This window comes from Natrix helvetica (assembly GCF_964273705.1).
Source record: "Natrix helvetica genome assembly, chromosome: 2".
In the NCBI taxonomy this organism is placed as follows: Eukaryota; Metazoa; Chordata; class Lepidosauria; order Squamata; family Natricidae; genus Natrix; species Natrix helvetica.
In genome coordinates, this window is record NC_138552.1 from 197,051,273 (window position 1) to 197,069,188 (window position 17,916).

At 39.4% G+C, this 17,916-nt stretch overlaps 1 protein-coding gene across 1 annotated transcript; it reads right to left on the reverse strand.

Moving 5' to 3' along the window:
* Positions 1 to 1,188: 1,188 nt before the first annotated feature.
* TMEM244 (transmembrane protein 244) lies at positions 1,189 to 11,997 on the reverse strand (the record flags this gene model as incomplete). Its single annotated transcript, XM_081944486.1, has 4 exons — positions 1,189 to 1,283; positions 3,399 to 3,443; positions 6,406 to 6,531; positions 11,931 to 11,997. 4 exons carry the CDS (start codon positions 11,995 to 11,997, stop codon positions 1,189 to 1,191), a joined length of 333 nt encoding a protein of 110 aa, XP_081800612.1.
* Between the last annotated feature and the right edge of the window lie 5,919 nt (positions 11,998 to 17,916).

The following is a 17,916-nucleotide window of genomic DNA, read 5'->3' on the forward strand; positions in this document are numbered from 1 at the left end:
CCACAACATCTGAATTTATATTAATATATATTTTAACGGCTGTGGTAAAGATCTGTGTAAAATCTTTACTTTAGAACATGGCCACACCCCTAACAGTTAACACGTTCTAATATGAATTTGTCAATATTAATTTCCTACATCCACTCACTTACACAAATATACATGCACACTCACAAAATATGGTGAGAATATTCATAGTAATCTATCAATTAATTTGGTCTAGTGATTAAGGCCCTAGGCCCATGATGGCGAAACTGTGGCACGTGGAGCCATCACACCAGCCCACAGCTCTGGCGCTTATGCACGCGCCGGCCAGCTGATTTTTGGCCTTCCGGAGGGGCGGGGGAGACTGTTTTTGCCCTCCCCAGGATTCAGAAAAACCTCTAGAATCTGGGGAGGGCGAAAAACAGGCCCAACGGGCCAACCGGAAATTCGTTCCTGAACTTCATCCCCCGCCCAGGGGAAGGCTGTTTTCGCTCTCCCCAGGCTTCAGGAAAGCTTCCGGAGCCTGGAGAGCGCAAAAACTCCCCCCCCATGCAAGGGGGTCATGAACATGAGGGGGGCATACACATGCATGGGGTCATGCATGCACGCACAAGTCGGGGGTCATGCGCACATGCCCATGTGTGTGGGCACACGTGCGCACACAATAGCGCACACTCACTCAATTTTGGCAGACCGTTAGAAAAAGGTTAGCCATCACTACCCTAGGCTAAAAACTGAGAGACTGTGAGTTCTAGTTCCCCCCCTGAGGCATGAATGTCAGCTGGATGACTTTGGGCCAGCCATTCTCTCTCAGCCCAACTCTCCTCACAGGGTTGTTGCTCAGTGGAAAATACAAGGAGGAATATTAGGTAAGTTCACTGCAACTTATTTATAAAAATAATAATAATGGGACATACACAAATTAATTAATAGCAGACTAAATTCATTATTATGTGTTGGAGCAAGACTTTATCTTTAAATATTCTTTCTATCTCTTTCCAGCATTTGTCCACACAAAAAGCCCTTTTTAAGCCAGAAAAAAATAGGTTTAACATTTGCAGAATATGAAAAAAATATCCAAACAGCACTAATAATAATAGGTAATGGAAGTGTTGTTTCTGATTCTGCTCTTCAGAAAATTACCTGCTGATACAGGCATGTTTTGTTAAAAAGATAATGGAGACACTGGCTGAACAAAATATTTCAGAAATCATCAAGAACAGGATAAATAAAATTGTTCTTGAACAGGTAAAAAGCCAAACATTGACCACTGCAAATCATTAAAATGAGGCCAGACCCTATATAGAAAGAAAGAAAGAAAACCATATTAGTGTTCATAATATTACTGGATAGAAATATATTTCTTATTTAGGCTACTGCTTTTTTCTGTTTTTAAGGAGATTTCCCCCCCCTTTCTTTTCAGGTTCAATAAGAAAAATTACAATAAATCTCACCATTTACTTTGTATCTGCCTCTTTTCATTATGGAGTATGCCTGCAGAACCAGTTCCAACCATTATAATGTTGGGCACAATTAAGGAAATCTTGATAAATATATTTCACATATCCATGCTATGTAGAATTCTTTTTCCTTAGAACACTCAACATCTTACCAGGACAGAAGTCTCACTACTTCAAAGTGGGAAACTTGTAACTGTTTATACAGAACCTTTATGTGTTTAGATAATTTATCTGCTATTCTGAACAGTCTTTTCTTAAAAAGAATTTTGTACTGACTTTAGGATAAACAACACAGGATCAACTTCAAAACGTCCCTACTTACATTTTATTTATTATTTATTTATTTACTGCGCTTCTAGACCGCCCCCTCTCCCAAAAGGGACTTGGGGCGGTGTACAGTCCATGCAAAGAATACATCACAATATAATAAATAGGTAAAGTTAAATATGGAGGAGGTTAAAAAGAGAGTTAAAAGAACTGTACAGTTAAACAGTATATATAAATATAATTTTAAAACCCCTAGAAATATCACACAAATTAAATTAAAAGCAATTCCCCTAAAATAACCAGTTAATAATATGTCTACCAGGAGGTAACAGTTATAATTATGCCAGGCCTGCTAATCGGAACAGGTGAGTCTTCAATTTTTGTCGGAAGGAGCGGAAGTCAGTGGTGGTTCTAATGTTGGGGGGGAGGTCATTCCAGAGGGTTGGGCCCATCACAGAGAAGGCCCTACTCCTTGGTGTCGCCCGCTGGCATTGCCTAGTGGATGGCACCAGGAGAAGCCCCTCCCTGTGAGAGCGAATTGGCCGCAGGGATGTGTGTGGGAGGATGTGATCCCGCAAGTAACAAGGTCCTGTGCCATACATATGTCTAGGAGTGTCATGCTACCCTGGGGAGAACTGGTGGTTTGAAGGCATTTCCTCTGCCTTTTAACTTGGCAATTGTTCTTTTTAATTCAGTTTTATTTTTGTTTTTAACTCCAGATTTTATATGGTTTTATTGCTTTTCTTGTACACCTTCCTGAATCATGTGTGATGGGTGCTGAATTTGATAAATAAATAAAATTAAAATAAAAAGTTAATATTTCCCACTGACTAAGCTCAATTCCTAAAGACTCTATGAACATGTAATTTCTTGACAATAATATAAAAATTTATATTATATTATATTATATTATATTATTATTATATTATATTATATTATTATTATATTATATTATATTATATTAATTATATTATAGCACTGCATTGCATTACATTACATTACATTACATTATACATTTTTAAAACTTCCTTATACCTTTGGTTTTCTAGTGATTTCTCATCCAGCCATTAATCAAAAATAATCAAATATGTCATTTGACATATGCATTTGCATCAGAGGTAGTATTCAGCCAGTTCTATCCGTTCCAACAAACTGGTAGCGGTGGCTATGGGAGGCTCCGCCCACCTGCTCCAGCGTAATGTGCGAGCATTGCACATGCACAGAAGTGGTGCACATGCACAGCCGTGCCCCATGCACTAACATTTGTGAACCGGTACAGAAGATAAGTGAATCCCACCCCTGATTTACATCCAATACATATTCATCCAATATGAAAGTCTAGAATTTCCATTCTGATGTTGAAAAGCACATTTTTTTTCATCACTATTATTTATACCAGACACGTAGTGTATGTCTGTCTTTCTGTGTAATTTAAGATCTTGAAGCTCTAGCATTCAATAAAATGTCAAATATATATTTATATAAAGATATATATTTGTGTGATTTATGATTGAACAATCATGCTGAAGATTACAGTTGCAAACACAGAGATAGGTGAAGATGTATGCATTGACTTGTTTCCCTATTTCTTTTTAAATGATATGTTTTAGTAGAGTGATGTTTCCTAGCTATCAAAATTATAGATTTACTGTTTGGGATGATAAAATCATAATTGTTTAAACATACCTAAAGCTGCCCACCAGTGCAACATCAATGGAAATTCAGCCATTACTGTAAAATGAAAAATTATGATCTACATGAAATTAGGACTAGAAATACCAACATCAAACATTATCTTTGAAAAGAAAAAATAAAAATCTTAATGAATATAACACCACTGGGCTTATAAATCAATTTTAGGAAAGAATTGATTTTTTTTAAAAAAAAACCAATAGAGTACATTGCTGTTAATTATCACAGTTTAAAAACTATATTTAAAAAAGGCATGTTCTTGTGCAGATGAGAATGTCATGTGTCAAGGTACTATGTGCCTATTAGGCATCTATTACCCTCTCTGAACCAGTAGTTGGGGATACTACATGTCTCCCCATTCTCCTTTCCTTCTAAAGAATTGTTCAGTGGGAATTTACACCCACAATATGCTTGGTGATGGCTGCACTTTTGGTCAAGACTTAAACCATTATTAAATGCTAATCAACTGCATTCTGAGATGTGCTGGGGGAAGGGATATATTTCAGATCTTTCAGAATTAATAAAAGTTCTGTGCTGGTTCACAAGAATAACCTTGTATCCAAATTATCTCAATGGACTTTCCAATCTACTATGGTTTAGAAAAGCCATGAAGTCCTTGTTCTTCATCCATAGAGGGAGAGTAAGACCACTCACTTTGTTGAGCTTGCCATGGTTTGTGGTTTTATTTATTTTATTGTAATTTCTTCTGATTGTTGTGAACCACCCAGAGTCATTGTAGCATATCAGGTAGCATATAATATAACTATTATTGTTTATGTTTGGTTGCACATTTATATGCCGCTAAACTCTCATTGTCACGATCTTTAACTAGGTGAAATGGGGCATAATAGGGCAACCATTTTTGAACCAAGCTAACTCAAAATGGGATAACTTACAAAATGTGTTCAAAATCCAGGAGCCATGACTCCCAAGGGAATGAAAATTGGGACAGTTGTGTCTGCTTTGGTGCTACTGGCTGTTGCCGGATTGCTGCTGCAGTCACATGATCTTCATTTTCAAAATTCCATGAAAATTTTGCAGCCGGTCTGCTAATCTTTCACTCTCTCTCTCTCTCTCCACCTAGCAGCAGCCATTTACCTAACTGCTGGGATGGGATGGGATTTAGGGAAGGGAGGAAGGAAGGAAGGAAGGAAGGAAGGAAGGAAGGAAGGAAGGAAGGAAGGAAGGAAGGAAGGAAGGAAGGAAGGAAGGAAGGACCCCCTTGCATTATTCTCAGCTGATATCACCCTGCCATGTGCTCTCTTAAGCTTTGCCACCTACCCTCCCCCTCATGCCTTTCCTGGATGCAACATTCCCACATACATGGGGTTCATTCAAAACATTGAACACTTTTTCCATTCCATCCCTGGAACCAATAGCCCCTAGAGAAGGGCATGCAATTATCATCAACTAATAAATTCCTATTTCATATGCACCCACAACAACCAATTCATACTTTCTCACGACAGTTTAGCCATTTTTTTTTCATAATTAAACTTATACCTTCACTTCCTTGCATGTATTCATCAACTCTTCTCCACAAAATTCTTTGCCTTCGTTCAGGTCTCTTACATCTTTCTCATTTCTCTTAATTGCATAGACTCAGAACATAACTATTTTTCCCTTGTTAATACATGCTGTCTGCCATTCACTCCTCTTATTTCCAAGTCATAACCTTCTATTAGCCATGGAAAGTACCCTGTGATTTCCACCACATATCATGGCTTTGCCAAATCAAGGCTTTTATATACAGGATGTCCTCAACCGATAAACATTTGTTCAGCGACTATTTGAAATTACAACCATGCTGCGCAAATTGTGGTTACAATCAATCCTCAGGGTTTCTGCCATCCCATCAACTCTGTGATCACATGATTGCAATTTGATGCCTGACAATGAACTTGCACTTATGACCAGTTGTGGTGCCGTGTGATCATGTGTTCACCATTTGCAATCTTCCCTGTCAGCTTCCCCAGAAAATCAATGGGGAAGCCAGCAGGGAAGGTCACAGGTCACTGGGTTCCCTCCCCCCTCATGAATTCCCTCAATGGGAAAGTTAGCAGGAAATTGCCTCACCTAGCAATCTTGGCATTAGGTTAACAAAGACAACCATGACTGCAGGGATTGCCATCACTGAGCGATGCAGGCATGCCTTTTGACCACATTGCTTATCAGTGAAAATTCCAGTCCCAATTGCCATCATAAATTAAGGATTACCTAAAAGTTGTTTAGTAGCCTACAGAAGCTATAGACTAGGTTATTCAACCTCAATTCTGCCTATTTGGCATTCCCTGTTAATGACAAAGACAATATTGGCCTGTTTTTCGGGGGGGGGGAGTATGTCACAAGTACACCCAAAGCCAATTTTACCCTATTCTGTGCAAACTATAACCTAGAAATTACCTTGCAAGTTAACATACTGTCACCCACATCCTGCCAACTTGGTGACATACATCCAGGATGCATTCATTCAACATTTGCTATCACTTACAGTCCAATTTTAAAGCAATACTCATATTATTTCCATGTACAGCATATTTCATTTCAGCCAGAATGTTTATGTTCGTTACAAGTGACCCTTTTCACCTTCAGCAAAGAAAAACTGAAAAGCAATTAATCTTCTGAGTTACAAAAAAGATGAAAATCACATAATTACATACAATATGTATGCGAATGTGTATATTAAGGAAATATACACATATTTAAAGAAAAAGCTCCTGTCTGAAAGCATGGATGATTCTGGAATATCCTTCCTCTAACCAACTCAAGTAATTTGCCACAGCAAAGCAATGGGCTATACTGGCTAAAATTAATAGCAGCTGTAATCCAATATATTGTAGTGTGCTAGAGCTGTTGGCACTGTTTGTTTCTTTTAACCTACTTTACGTCTTCAGTAAGAAGATAAAACCGACAATGTGAATGCATATCTATAAAACTGCTTTCGAAAATCATCGGCTATCGTTTTTATGGAGTAATGTTATTTAATAAACAGTATACCTACCTGCTGAAGTTACTGTGATGTGAATGATTGTAACGGTAATGGCATAATCCCAAACCCATTCTTCTACTAGCAAGGCAAAGAGCAGGCCAGAGATGACATAGGCTATTTCCATTGATATTATAAGAACTAGAAACACAGAAATGCATTAAAACAATAAATGGGACTTTTTTTGTTCAGTGCTTTCTAATTCTAAGTCTGCTAAATTTCCAAATATCAGATTAAAGATAGGAGCAGTCTGACAACAGTATGCTATCCTCAGTCTGTAAAGTAATCTTTACATGGCTGATGGCCAACACAAAATCCTTGGAGATAAATTTGGGTTTGTGTTTCTCACAAACTCTGATACAGATATATAATTTTAGACTGAATTTTATTATTTTTCCTGTGCCTTCTATTTATAGTATTAGTATATAACTACACTTACTATTGTCTTTTGGGCTTTTCAGTTTAATCTGCTGACGGGAAAACTGATTAAGAAATAGATGATGCCATGGTGGCATAGTATGCAATGTTGCAGGCGAATACTACTGACTGCCAGCAGTTCGATCCTGACTGGCTCAAGGTTGACTCAGACATCCATCCTTTGGAAGTCCTTTGGTAAAATGAGGACCCAAATTGTTGGGGGCAATAAGCTGAACTCCTTAAACTGCTCAGATAGGCCTTTAAAGCACTATGAAGTGGTATATAAGTCTAGGTGCTATTGCTATTGCTATGGGGAGTCGATGGAAGCAATATATTTATGGTATGCCAGAACATTCTATCCTGCCACATGTTCATAAGTCTGCCACCCCTAAACTATTCCTACTCTCTGAGAGAATAGCAAGTGGGGTCAAGTTCATTTTTAAACCAAATGTTTAGGGTGCTCAGTTTTTATGTAAGGAGATATGATATAGAATAAGACAATCCTGTCCCACAGGATCACTTTTTGAAGGGTGTTTGGACCAGTGTATGCATTACCCAATACATTAAAAGAAACTACATAGCTGATAGTGTAGGAACAATTTCTTGCCTATAGCAATAGCACTTAGACTTATATACCGCTTCACAGTACTTTACAGCCCTCTCTAAGTGGTTTACAGAATCAGCATATTGCCAGCAACAATCCTTTTACTGATTTCAGAAGGATGGAAAACTGAGACTTGAACTGCCAAATTGCAGGCAGCTGACAGGCAGCAGAAGTAGCCTTCAGTAGTGCATTCTAAACCACTGCGCCACCACAGCTCTATAGATGACATGGCAGTTACCAAAACATTATTAACTTGTTAAATCCTCATTTTTATAAAGATAGAAAAGTGTCACAATTTTTACTATGCTGCTAGCTTTCCAAAAGAATGTAATGCACATAGTTAGTCTTGCTATCATGATCGGACTTCTATTACATACTTAAGTAATTTAAGAGTACATTGTTACATAGATTAACAGTAGGCTGATGAAGAAGATTAAATTTAAAATGCACAGATTCAAGTATTGTCTTGAATGGTTGCTTCTCAGTGTGCTTGGTTTTTCACATGGAATCCACCTTATTCTCCAAAAAGCTGATCCTGCATCATCCAGAATCAGTACCAATATCCATTTTAGTATAACAGAGTGAAAGCAGGTTTTCTGAATTTTAATAGAAAGCCTAGGCTTTTTTTAAACGTCCATTTAATCATAGCTGTTCTCAGTAATCAGGAAAATCTGTGGAGTGAAGAGCAATACTACTTTGATTTCTGTAGGATACTAAGAATTGTGTCTGTAATTTATTCTTCCAACTTTCAACAGTTCATCTGGTCATTACTCTAATTGCTGTACTGCAATCCCCCAGGTCAAAGCCCAGGGAATTGGTCTCTTTTCACACATCTGTAACCACAGCACTTCTGAGGCCAGGAAAAGAAAGAAGTAGAGAGCACAATACTCCAGCTAATGATTTGTTCTTTTAATTTCCAAGATTTGAAAGAAAAAAGGAAAAGAAAGAGAACTCTCTCTGCCAATCCCCAAATACCACTATTTTTTTAAATCAAGAAAACAAACAAATGTTATTCAATTTTACCAAATTAGAAAACAAAATTGCCAATAACATCAAAAAGAGAAAGAGGAAGAAGGGAGGGATATACATACATACATACATACATACATACATACATACATACATACATACATACATACATACGAATTAATTAATGGTTTTCCCTAAAACATATCCTGGAATGACATCTTGACACCTTTGCTCCATTTCATTGTCATGATGTACATTTTACTGAGGATGTCATAATAATAATGTCAGGAAGATATATGAGACATTACTTAAATTGGTAAAATTCTTGAAGAGCTTAAAATTATGAGAGTTTAAAAATAATAAACCTTACGGCATTATTCTTTGCTTCTGATCATACTGACACTTACATAAAATTACTTTTGTTCTATAGTTATGAAAGGTAAGAAAACACCTTTTTAAAACTATTATTAGATTGAAGATGAATTTTTCATAGATTGTCTATAATCATCATTTCCCTTACATAGTTGTCAAGTCTCTTTTCATCATACCCAGACTGGAAAAACTCAAGCTACTTGACAGCTATAATAACCTAGTTGTTGGCTTACAAATCTGGAACTTTGAGACAACATTAGGAGGCAATCTTATTCATTGGAAATGTTAAGGCTGATAAGGCAGGAACCAGCAGTCCTCCGAGTAGACAGAATTGTTATGTAAAGTAATCTCCAAGGCTATCCCTAGAGCAGGGGTCTCCAACCTTGACAGCTTTAAGACTTGTGAACTTCAACTCCCAGAATTCCTCAACCAGCTTTGACTGAGGAATTCTGGGAGTTGAAGTCCACAAGTCTTAAAGCTGCCAAGGTTGGAGACCTCTGCCCTAGAGAATGGCCTAATGCCTGTTCACTCTGAAAACTGTGAGGAAACATTCATGAGTTTTAAGTTCTTGAAGTACTGACCTAAAGACTTCTTTGCTCCACAGTGGATAATCATTGTGTTAAGGTTTTACTCTGGTCTGCAATAAAGGTTTTAATCTACCCAAGTCTTGAGTCAAGTCACACCAGGAGTTTTAAGTATGAGAAAAGGTGTAATTTAATATCCAGCTCTGATGTGATATCTAACATTTCTAAGTAGAAATGGTTGCAATCTGTTTAGTGATTAAGAAAGAACCCATGCTCTGGAGTACTCTGAACAATGCAAAGGTAAGGTCTAATGGAGTGGCTATTAGTGTGGGTAATGTGACCTGAAGGATAATTCACTGGGAAATTAGTGACTAAGCAGAATGCAACTGCTCAATAGTGAAAGTTGCATTTCCATGAATGTTGATGGAGCATGACAAGGCCACAACCTATGACCAATGTAACTAATTTTATCATGAGGCACATAGGGGAAAAATTTCAGTCTAGCTAGTGATTATCTGTAGAAGCTTTGTATCAATGTTAACGTTTTTTAATGTGTCGTGAGTTACCATAATGTGTGACTTGAAGAGATGCCATTTCAATAATTCATCTATTGGGATAATTACTTTCATTCCTATTAGACAAGCCTCTGGCCTTTTTTTTTCTGGTGAAATATATTTTCCTCAACAGAACACCCTGTTGGCAATTAGGTATTAATGGAGCAAATAAATATTGGGCGGATGCAGATATAACATGAAGGTCCTAAATGGTGTTGAGATTTTTTTTTCATAATATGAATTCACTCATTATAGTTAGTGTTAGATTCGGACAAGGAGAGGACAGACTCCGGACGATCGTGACAACAGCTCTTTATTTAGTCAAGTAGATCCGATCCAGCTGAATACGGGGTCGTGCAGCTCCCCTTTTATGGGGAGCTGGCAGACCTCCCGACCAATCAGAGTAACCCTTTGTTCCCGCCTAAACGGCAGACCTGAGTGAAGACTACAGCAGTTTATGCAAATATCTAACACCTAGAATTACTATATTAATAACCAGGTGACTTGGGTGTCTCTAACTGAATGGAAGATGCCAAGGTAAGGTGAGAAAAAGCATTTTGATTGCCACAATCTCCCACTGGTTTCTAGAAATATTAAGATTCACAGAACAGCTCTATAAACTGATCGCTGATTCCCAAGTCCTCCCATGCAATCTTGGACTTTGCCCTGCAGAAATCAAGCATCCAAAAAATACCAGCTCCCAGAGGACAAGCTTTGTCTTCTCCTTATTATAGAATGGAATGGAATGGAACGGAACGGAACGGAACGGAACAGAACAGAACAGAACAGAACAGAACAGAATAGAATACAGAGTTGGAAGTGACCTTGGAGGTCTTCCAGCCCAACCCCTGCTTAAGGAAGAAACCCTATACCACTTCACACAAATGGTTATCCAACACAGGGTAGAACAAGAAGCAATGGGTGGAAACTAATCAAGGAGAGAAGCAACTTAGAACTGAGGAGAAATTTCCTGACAGTTAGAACAATTAATCAGTGGAACAGCTTACCTCCAGAAATTGTGAATGCCCCAACACTGGAAGTCTTTAAGAAGATGTTGGATAGCCATCTGTCTGAAACGGTATAGGGTTTCCTGCCTAGGCAGGGGGTTGGACCAGAAGACCTCCAAGGTCCCTTCCAACTCTACTATTGTATTGTAACATCTTCTTTAAAAAACTTCCAATGTTGGAACATTCAGAACTTCTGGAGGCAAGTTGTTCCACTGATTAATTGTTTAGTCAGGAAATTTCTCCTTAGTTCTAATCTTCTTGATTAGTTTCCACCCATTGCTTCTTGTTCTACCCTCAGGTGCTTTGGAGAATAGCACCTGGAAAATAAAATTGACTCCCTCTTCTTTGTGGCAAACCTTGAGATATTGGAACACTGCTACCATGTCTCCCCTAGTCCTTTTTTCCGTTAAACTAGACATACCCAGTTCCTGCAACCGTTCTTTATGTTTTAGCCTCCAGTCCCCTAATCATCTTTGTTGCTCTTCTCTGCACTCTTTCTAGAGTCTCAACATCTAGAAATTATCATCTAGACTAGAGAGAATAGTCATGAGTTCATGGTACTCCTGGCCTATTCTCTGTGTTCTTAGATCAATATGAGTAAAGATGATTGTTTTCCAAAAGAATTTGGAAGGGAAATAAAAAGTAAAAATGTCATAAAGCTATGTAGTATTATATATCCCCAAATTAGAAGGAACAGGAAGAGATCTGATACTGTTTGCGTCCTCCAGACTCACCTAAGATAGCCACTGCAGGTTAAGCCATCTAGCTTATATATCTCACACACTGCATTTATCTTGAAACCATGTGTCTTTTTTCAATATGTAAAGCAAATCTATTGATATTCATAAATGCAAACACCGTATACAAATTACCCCACCATTAACTCCTTAAAAATTCTTCCCAGATTCCATACAACATCAGTCATCTTAGATTGATGTTGTATGGAAACCTGGAAGAATTTTTAAGGAGTTAATGGTGGGATAATTTGTATTTGGTGTTTGCATTTAAATTTAAATCAAGCGCTTGAAGCATTTTGATAGAAAATGGCCTTCTAGTTGTTTCATGATCACAGATAGAAAAGAAGAAAACTTACCTAAATAATAGGGGTTAAACCATGAAGGTTTTGTCTTAAAATCAAAAGGTGCAAATCCATCCAACATTTGAATTCTGTGAATATATGAAACATGTCAATATATATCCTTCAGGAATATCTGAACAAAACGTTTCTCTTCTACCAATGTTTCCCCAAATACAGAGATTTTCATATATACTGGATAACAAATATTAGATAGGGTCACATGATTAACATCCTTTTCATACCAAATTCAATTATTAAGCATAAATATACATTTACTGTTCTATTCAAAACGAATGAAGCCAAAGTCAATTCTCCCCCCCCCCCCATCACATAATTTCACACATTTCTGCTTTTAGAAAGATACTTAAAGTCTTCTTACCTGAATGCTGTGAAACAAAAGCACAGGACTATGTAATACACAAGGTAGAATATTAGCACACATTTTAGCAGATTGAGCAAAATGATCTGTAAATAAATAATAAAATTAAATCAATGTGTTTTGTTAACCATCTTTTGTTCCAAATCACTAGAAAAATATCATAGTATGTGTGAGCATGTGCTCTCTCTCTGGCAGCCCCCTCCCACTGCCCTGCAAGACCACAGACACTTCCTGCCCCTCCCTGCCTAAGGCTGACTACTGTGTCCCATGCCAGCTGGGGGGAGCTCTCTCTGTGTGTGTCTCTGTCTCTGTCTCTCTCTCTCTCTTGTGTGTGTGTGTCAGTGATGGGTTTCAAAATTTTCTAGAACCTCTTCTGTAGGTGTGGCCTGCTTTGTGGGAGTGGCTTGCCAGCCATGTGACTGGGTGGGAGTGGCTTGTGGCCATGTGACTGGGTGGGAGTGGCTTGCCAGCCATGTGACTGGGTGGGTGTGGCCAACTTGTAAAATGTGGTGAAACTCACTTAACAACGCTCTTGCTTAGCAACCAAAATGTTGGCTCAGAAACTTTGGCATTTGAAGCATGCAAGTCTTAAAGCTGTCAAGTTACAAGACCTTTGCATCCCTAACCCTTTAGAAAAAAAATCCCAGGGCTGTTCAAACTTGACAGCTTTAAGACTTGTGGACTTCAACTCCCAGAATTCCTCCTCTTGCTCTTCATCTTGAAGATATGCGGATGGGCGGGAGGAGGGAGCTGGAACCGGTTCTAAACGGCACTGTAGATTTGTGGAACCTCTTCTATAGAAGAGGTTAGAACTGGCAGGAACCCACCCCTGGTGTGTGTGTATTCAGGTATACTTACTTAGGTACTAATTGCATGAAATCTAAGGGCTGTATGGTCAGGAGCATCCATGGGAGGAAAATTGTAACACCTGCATCATAACATCATTATATAAATGCTATCAATTATATAAGAGCACCAGACACTTAGATTGAAATGTATAATGGCATTTGCTTGGTAATACAATTGCATGCATGTCATTATTTTGGCATCAAGGGGTTTATTTATATATTTGACAGTTTTTATACTTTGCCCTGTTTTAAAACAACTCTCCATAGTTTACTCCTTACTGAATCATGAAAATGGCCGATAACATAATAATGCAAGAGTGAACCAAAAACCAATCCAGAGGTGTAATGGTAACATCTTCTAGAGATCAAAAGTGTAATTCTGTCTTGAAAGGTTATCTCTAAGCTTGTCTCTAAACTTTCCAAAATGCAATTGGAAAGGGAACCATCCACGTTTCAAGGATGAGGGAGTTTATTCTACAGAAGTGGAGTAGCAATTTGAATTGCTTCCTTCATCTCCTTCATCAAAGTCTCATTTGCAGGGAATTATGACCGTCTCTATCCTAGATCAGCAGATCAACAGGCTGGTTCTGCTTGAATGGGATAGAGCTAAAAACTTATATAAGTTAATTGAGAGCCAGTTTGGTGTAGTAGTTAATGCATCCGGCTAGAATCTGGGAGACTGTGAGTTCTAGTCCTGCTTTAGGCACAAAGTTAGCAGCTGGATGATCTGGGGGCCAGTTGCCCTCTCTCTCAGTTCTAGGACTTCTGAAAAAAATTTCTAACAAAACTGCAAGGACGGGTCCTGGCAGTCTCTGAAAATTGGCCAAAATTGAATGAAAGAAAAAAAAAAGTTACAACTAGCATTTTGAATATTCAAAAGCCTATTGGGTGCCAATGCAGCACCCACAAGCTGGTGTCATCTGGCTGCAATATTTCTCCCCCACAAGCAGGCAAGCAACTGTATTTTATACCCATTGCAGTTTTTGCATAGTTGTGAAAGACAGCCCCATGTAAAGATCATTGCAGTAGGCTGCCCTAGAGGTAATAAAGCCATGATTTAGTGCTAAATATATTTTTTCAGAATGGCTGAGTGTGCAATTAGATGTCTCTTCAGGCATATGAATAATAAGAAAAGCTTACACAAGAAAATAAAATGGAAGTGTTGTCATCTTTGGGATTGGCAAAGTATAGACTAGTCAACATTATAAAGAAATTATTAGCTGGGATCCTAAGGTAATAAAGTAAAAATAGAAGTAAAGCCTCTCACCACTCTTCCTTTTACAACTTGTCCTGCCTGAAGTACAGGTAGACCTCAACTTATGACCATAACTGAGCCCAAAATTTATGTTGCTAAGTGAGAAATGTGTTTAGTGTCTTTTATGACTTTTCTTGCCACAGCTGGTAAGTGGATCACTGCAGTTGTTAAACGAGTAACATGGTTGTTAAGTGAAACTGACTTCCCCATTGACTTTGCTCATCCTAAGGTCACAAAAGGGGATCACATGACCCCGGGACACTGCAACCGTCATAAATATAAACCAGTTAGCAACCATCCGAATGTAAATAAAAGGACCATGAGATACTGTGATGGTCATAAGTCACTTTTTTTCAGGGCCATTGCAACTTTGAACAGTCACTAAGCGAAGTGTTGTAAGTCAATGACAACCTATAGCAGGCCTGTCACTGGTGGCCCATGGGCTGCATGCATCACGTACAGGCCACGCCCACCCCAGCTCCGCAAAGACAAAAACCGTCACGATACATCACAATACGTCACATGATGTGTTCACCCGTGACCTTTAGTCTGAAGAGGCCCCCTTTTCTTCTTATCCCAAATCATTCCTAAGCACCATTGAACCTTCTAAAAGTTTAATGGAGAAGAGAAATAGCCAGGGAAATAAAATGAGAAAATGTTATTTCTGTGAATTTTCTTGGATTTGAGTTATTTGTTAAGCTTGTGGGGAGGCAAAATTGAGGAGGGGGAACCAGGCTTCTATTCCACTTCACTCTAAAATAACTAGTAGCAATAAAGCGATCTCTTTTTTAGCCAAGCTAGAAAATGTGTGAATAGCAAGGTCTGTACATCTGATTTAGTCCAGAGCACTGTGGGAGACTGAAATGTTTTCCCACTGGCTGAATTAATTCCTCATAAATATTCTACCAGAGCTTTTTGCAGATGGTGAATTTCAAGCCCACAAGATCAGTAGCAGAATATTATTCTTGGACAAGGGCAAGCAAGGAACAATGGTTGCATCCACTTCTCCCAGATCAGAGACTAGTTTTTCTGATGTACAGCAAAGTTGAATCATCTATAATATATCAGGTTATAATGTAGAGAAAGGTGGAAATAGATATGTGGTCGGTTGTAAAGGAATGTCACTTTTCTGTTGTTATGGTCTGAGTCTAAGCCTAGTGATAACTTTTATATCCTATTTTTCTTCTTCTTCAGCTTGTCTAATCACCCAATTCAGGATATCTCTGGGCAGAAATTTAAAAAAAACAATCATAAAAAATACATATCAAAATAGCAAGACAAATGGACAGCTGAAGACACTAATCAATATACTACTATATTTCCTAGAGATCGGATGACTTAACACTTTAGCCCAATGCCGTAGGGACAGTAATATTACAATACTGAGTGAAAGAAAACTGAACAATATACTTTCAAAAAGTAAAGGTAAAGAGTTCCCTGTCCAGTTATATCCTACTCAGTTGTGTGTGTGTGTGTGTGTGTGTGTGTGCTTATCTCCATTTCCTAGCTGAGAGAGTTCCCTGTCCAGTTATATCCTAATCGGTGTATGTGTGTGTACTTATCTCCATTTCCTAGCTGAGGGAGGCAGCATTGTCCAAAGACACTTCCGTGATCTTGTGGTCAGCATCAGTGGTGGGATTCAAATATTTTAGTACAGGTCCTGTGGGCGTGGCTTTGTGGGAATGGCAGGGGAAGGATACTGTAGAATCTCCATTCCTTCCCCACTCCAGGGGAAGGTTACTGCAAAATCCCCATTCCCTCCCAATCAGCTGGGACTCGGGAGGCAGAGAATAGATGGGAGCGGGGCCAGTCAGAGGTGGTATTTACCGATTCTCTGAGCTACTCAAAATTTCCACTACCGGTTTTCCAGAACTGGTCAGAACCTGCTGAATACCACCTCTGGCCAGCATGACTATAAGCTGGGGCACACAGAACACTGTTATCTCAAAGTGCCAACCTTCCAGTCCACAAACATTGTTTCTTAATTGCTAGGCCACCGCACCTCTGAACAATATGTCACCTAATTACAAAACATCAATTGATAGAGGGTTAAAAAAAATGAGAACAAGAAAAAATCTCATTGGAACTCTATTCCAGCAAGTCATCTGAATTGACCCTGAAGATAATCCATAACCCGCCATCCTATTAAAATGGCATAATATTCATTCATTAATGTTGTTGGCTAGATTGTAAAGAGATGGGCACAAAGTACTGTAATTCTGTTTGATAATAGTTTTTTTTAAATAGAGAAATATCATCCCACAATCCTCCACACTGAATCCTTCTGATCATTTCTTGTCTAAATTCCAAATACGTTTATATTACTGTCAGATCGGGTAATGGATAGGCACACATGGGCTAACGGTAACAACAGCTCCTTATTAAATGCAACAAATGAGAACAATCCAGCGAAGGTTGAGTCTGACAGCAGCCCTTCTATAGGGAGCTGTCAGACCCTTCGACCAATGAGATTAAACTTCTGTTCCTGCCGGAACAGAGGACCTTGGTGGAAACCACTATAGTTGAAACTTGTATGTAACACCCCCCCCCCCTTAGATGGAACAATCCTACTGGTGACGTAGTCACACAGGTAGGCGGGTTTTTGAGTAGCTCTGCTGACCTGCACAGTTCAGTCAGAAGGTGTTCTTTGAGCAGGTCGGATGGACCTGTTTGCTCTGCAGCTCCGCTTGGTGGAAGCTCCTGGAACCTTTCACAGGCCGCGGCTGGAGCTTCTAGAGCTGGTTCGCTCGGAGCTCACTGCAGGCCTGCAACACAACCAGATAAGTTCCTCGGTACCCTCGAGCTTGAGCTGCCTGTGGAAGGAGTGGCGTATTGCTCCCTTTGGGTATGGCTTTGGCTAACCCGTGCAGGAGTTACCTCTGGTTGTCTAAGAGTGGAGTTGGAGAGGGGGCTACGGAGTTGGTCAATGTGCCTTCTCCAATTCTGACCGTCCTCAAGCTCTACGAGATAAGAGCGAGGCCCAGTGATGCTTTATCACTGTGGCAGGAATCCACAGAGTTCCCCCGGCATAGTTGTAAACTGAATCCCCTACGCTAAAGTTCCGAATTTTGCTTGTGGAGTCAGGGGGTGATGCAGCAGAATAGTTTGGGTGTAGCCGGTCTAAGTGGGACCTTAGCCAGAGACCCATAAGAAGCTCGGAGGGGCTTCTCCCTGTAGTGGCACTGGGTGTGATATGTTGAATTAGCAGATAATGGTCAACCCGTGTTTGCCAATCTCCCGGGTCCATCCTAGAGAGGGCCTCTTTTGCAGATCTAACCATTCTCTCTGCCTGACCATTGGAGGCCGGATGGAATGGCATGACCAGGGCATGCCTGATTCCCTGAGCTGCTAAGAAGGTCTCGAATTACATGGCTGTGAATTGGGGCCCATTGTCAGAGACCAAGATGTCGGGCAGGCCGTGCGTGGAGAAAAGTCTCTGTAGCACCTTGATGACCGCTTCTGCCATAGTGGAGGTCATCAGGACTACCTCTAACCATTTTGAGTAGGCGTCCACAACTA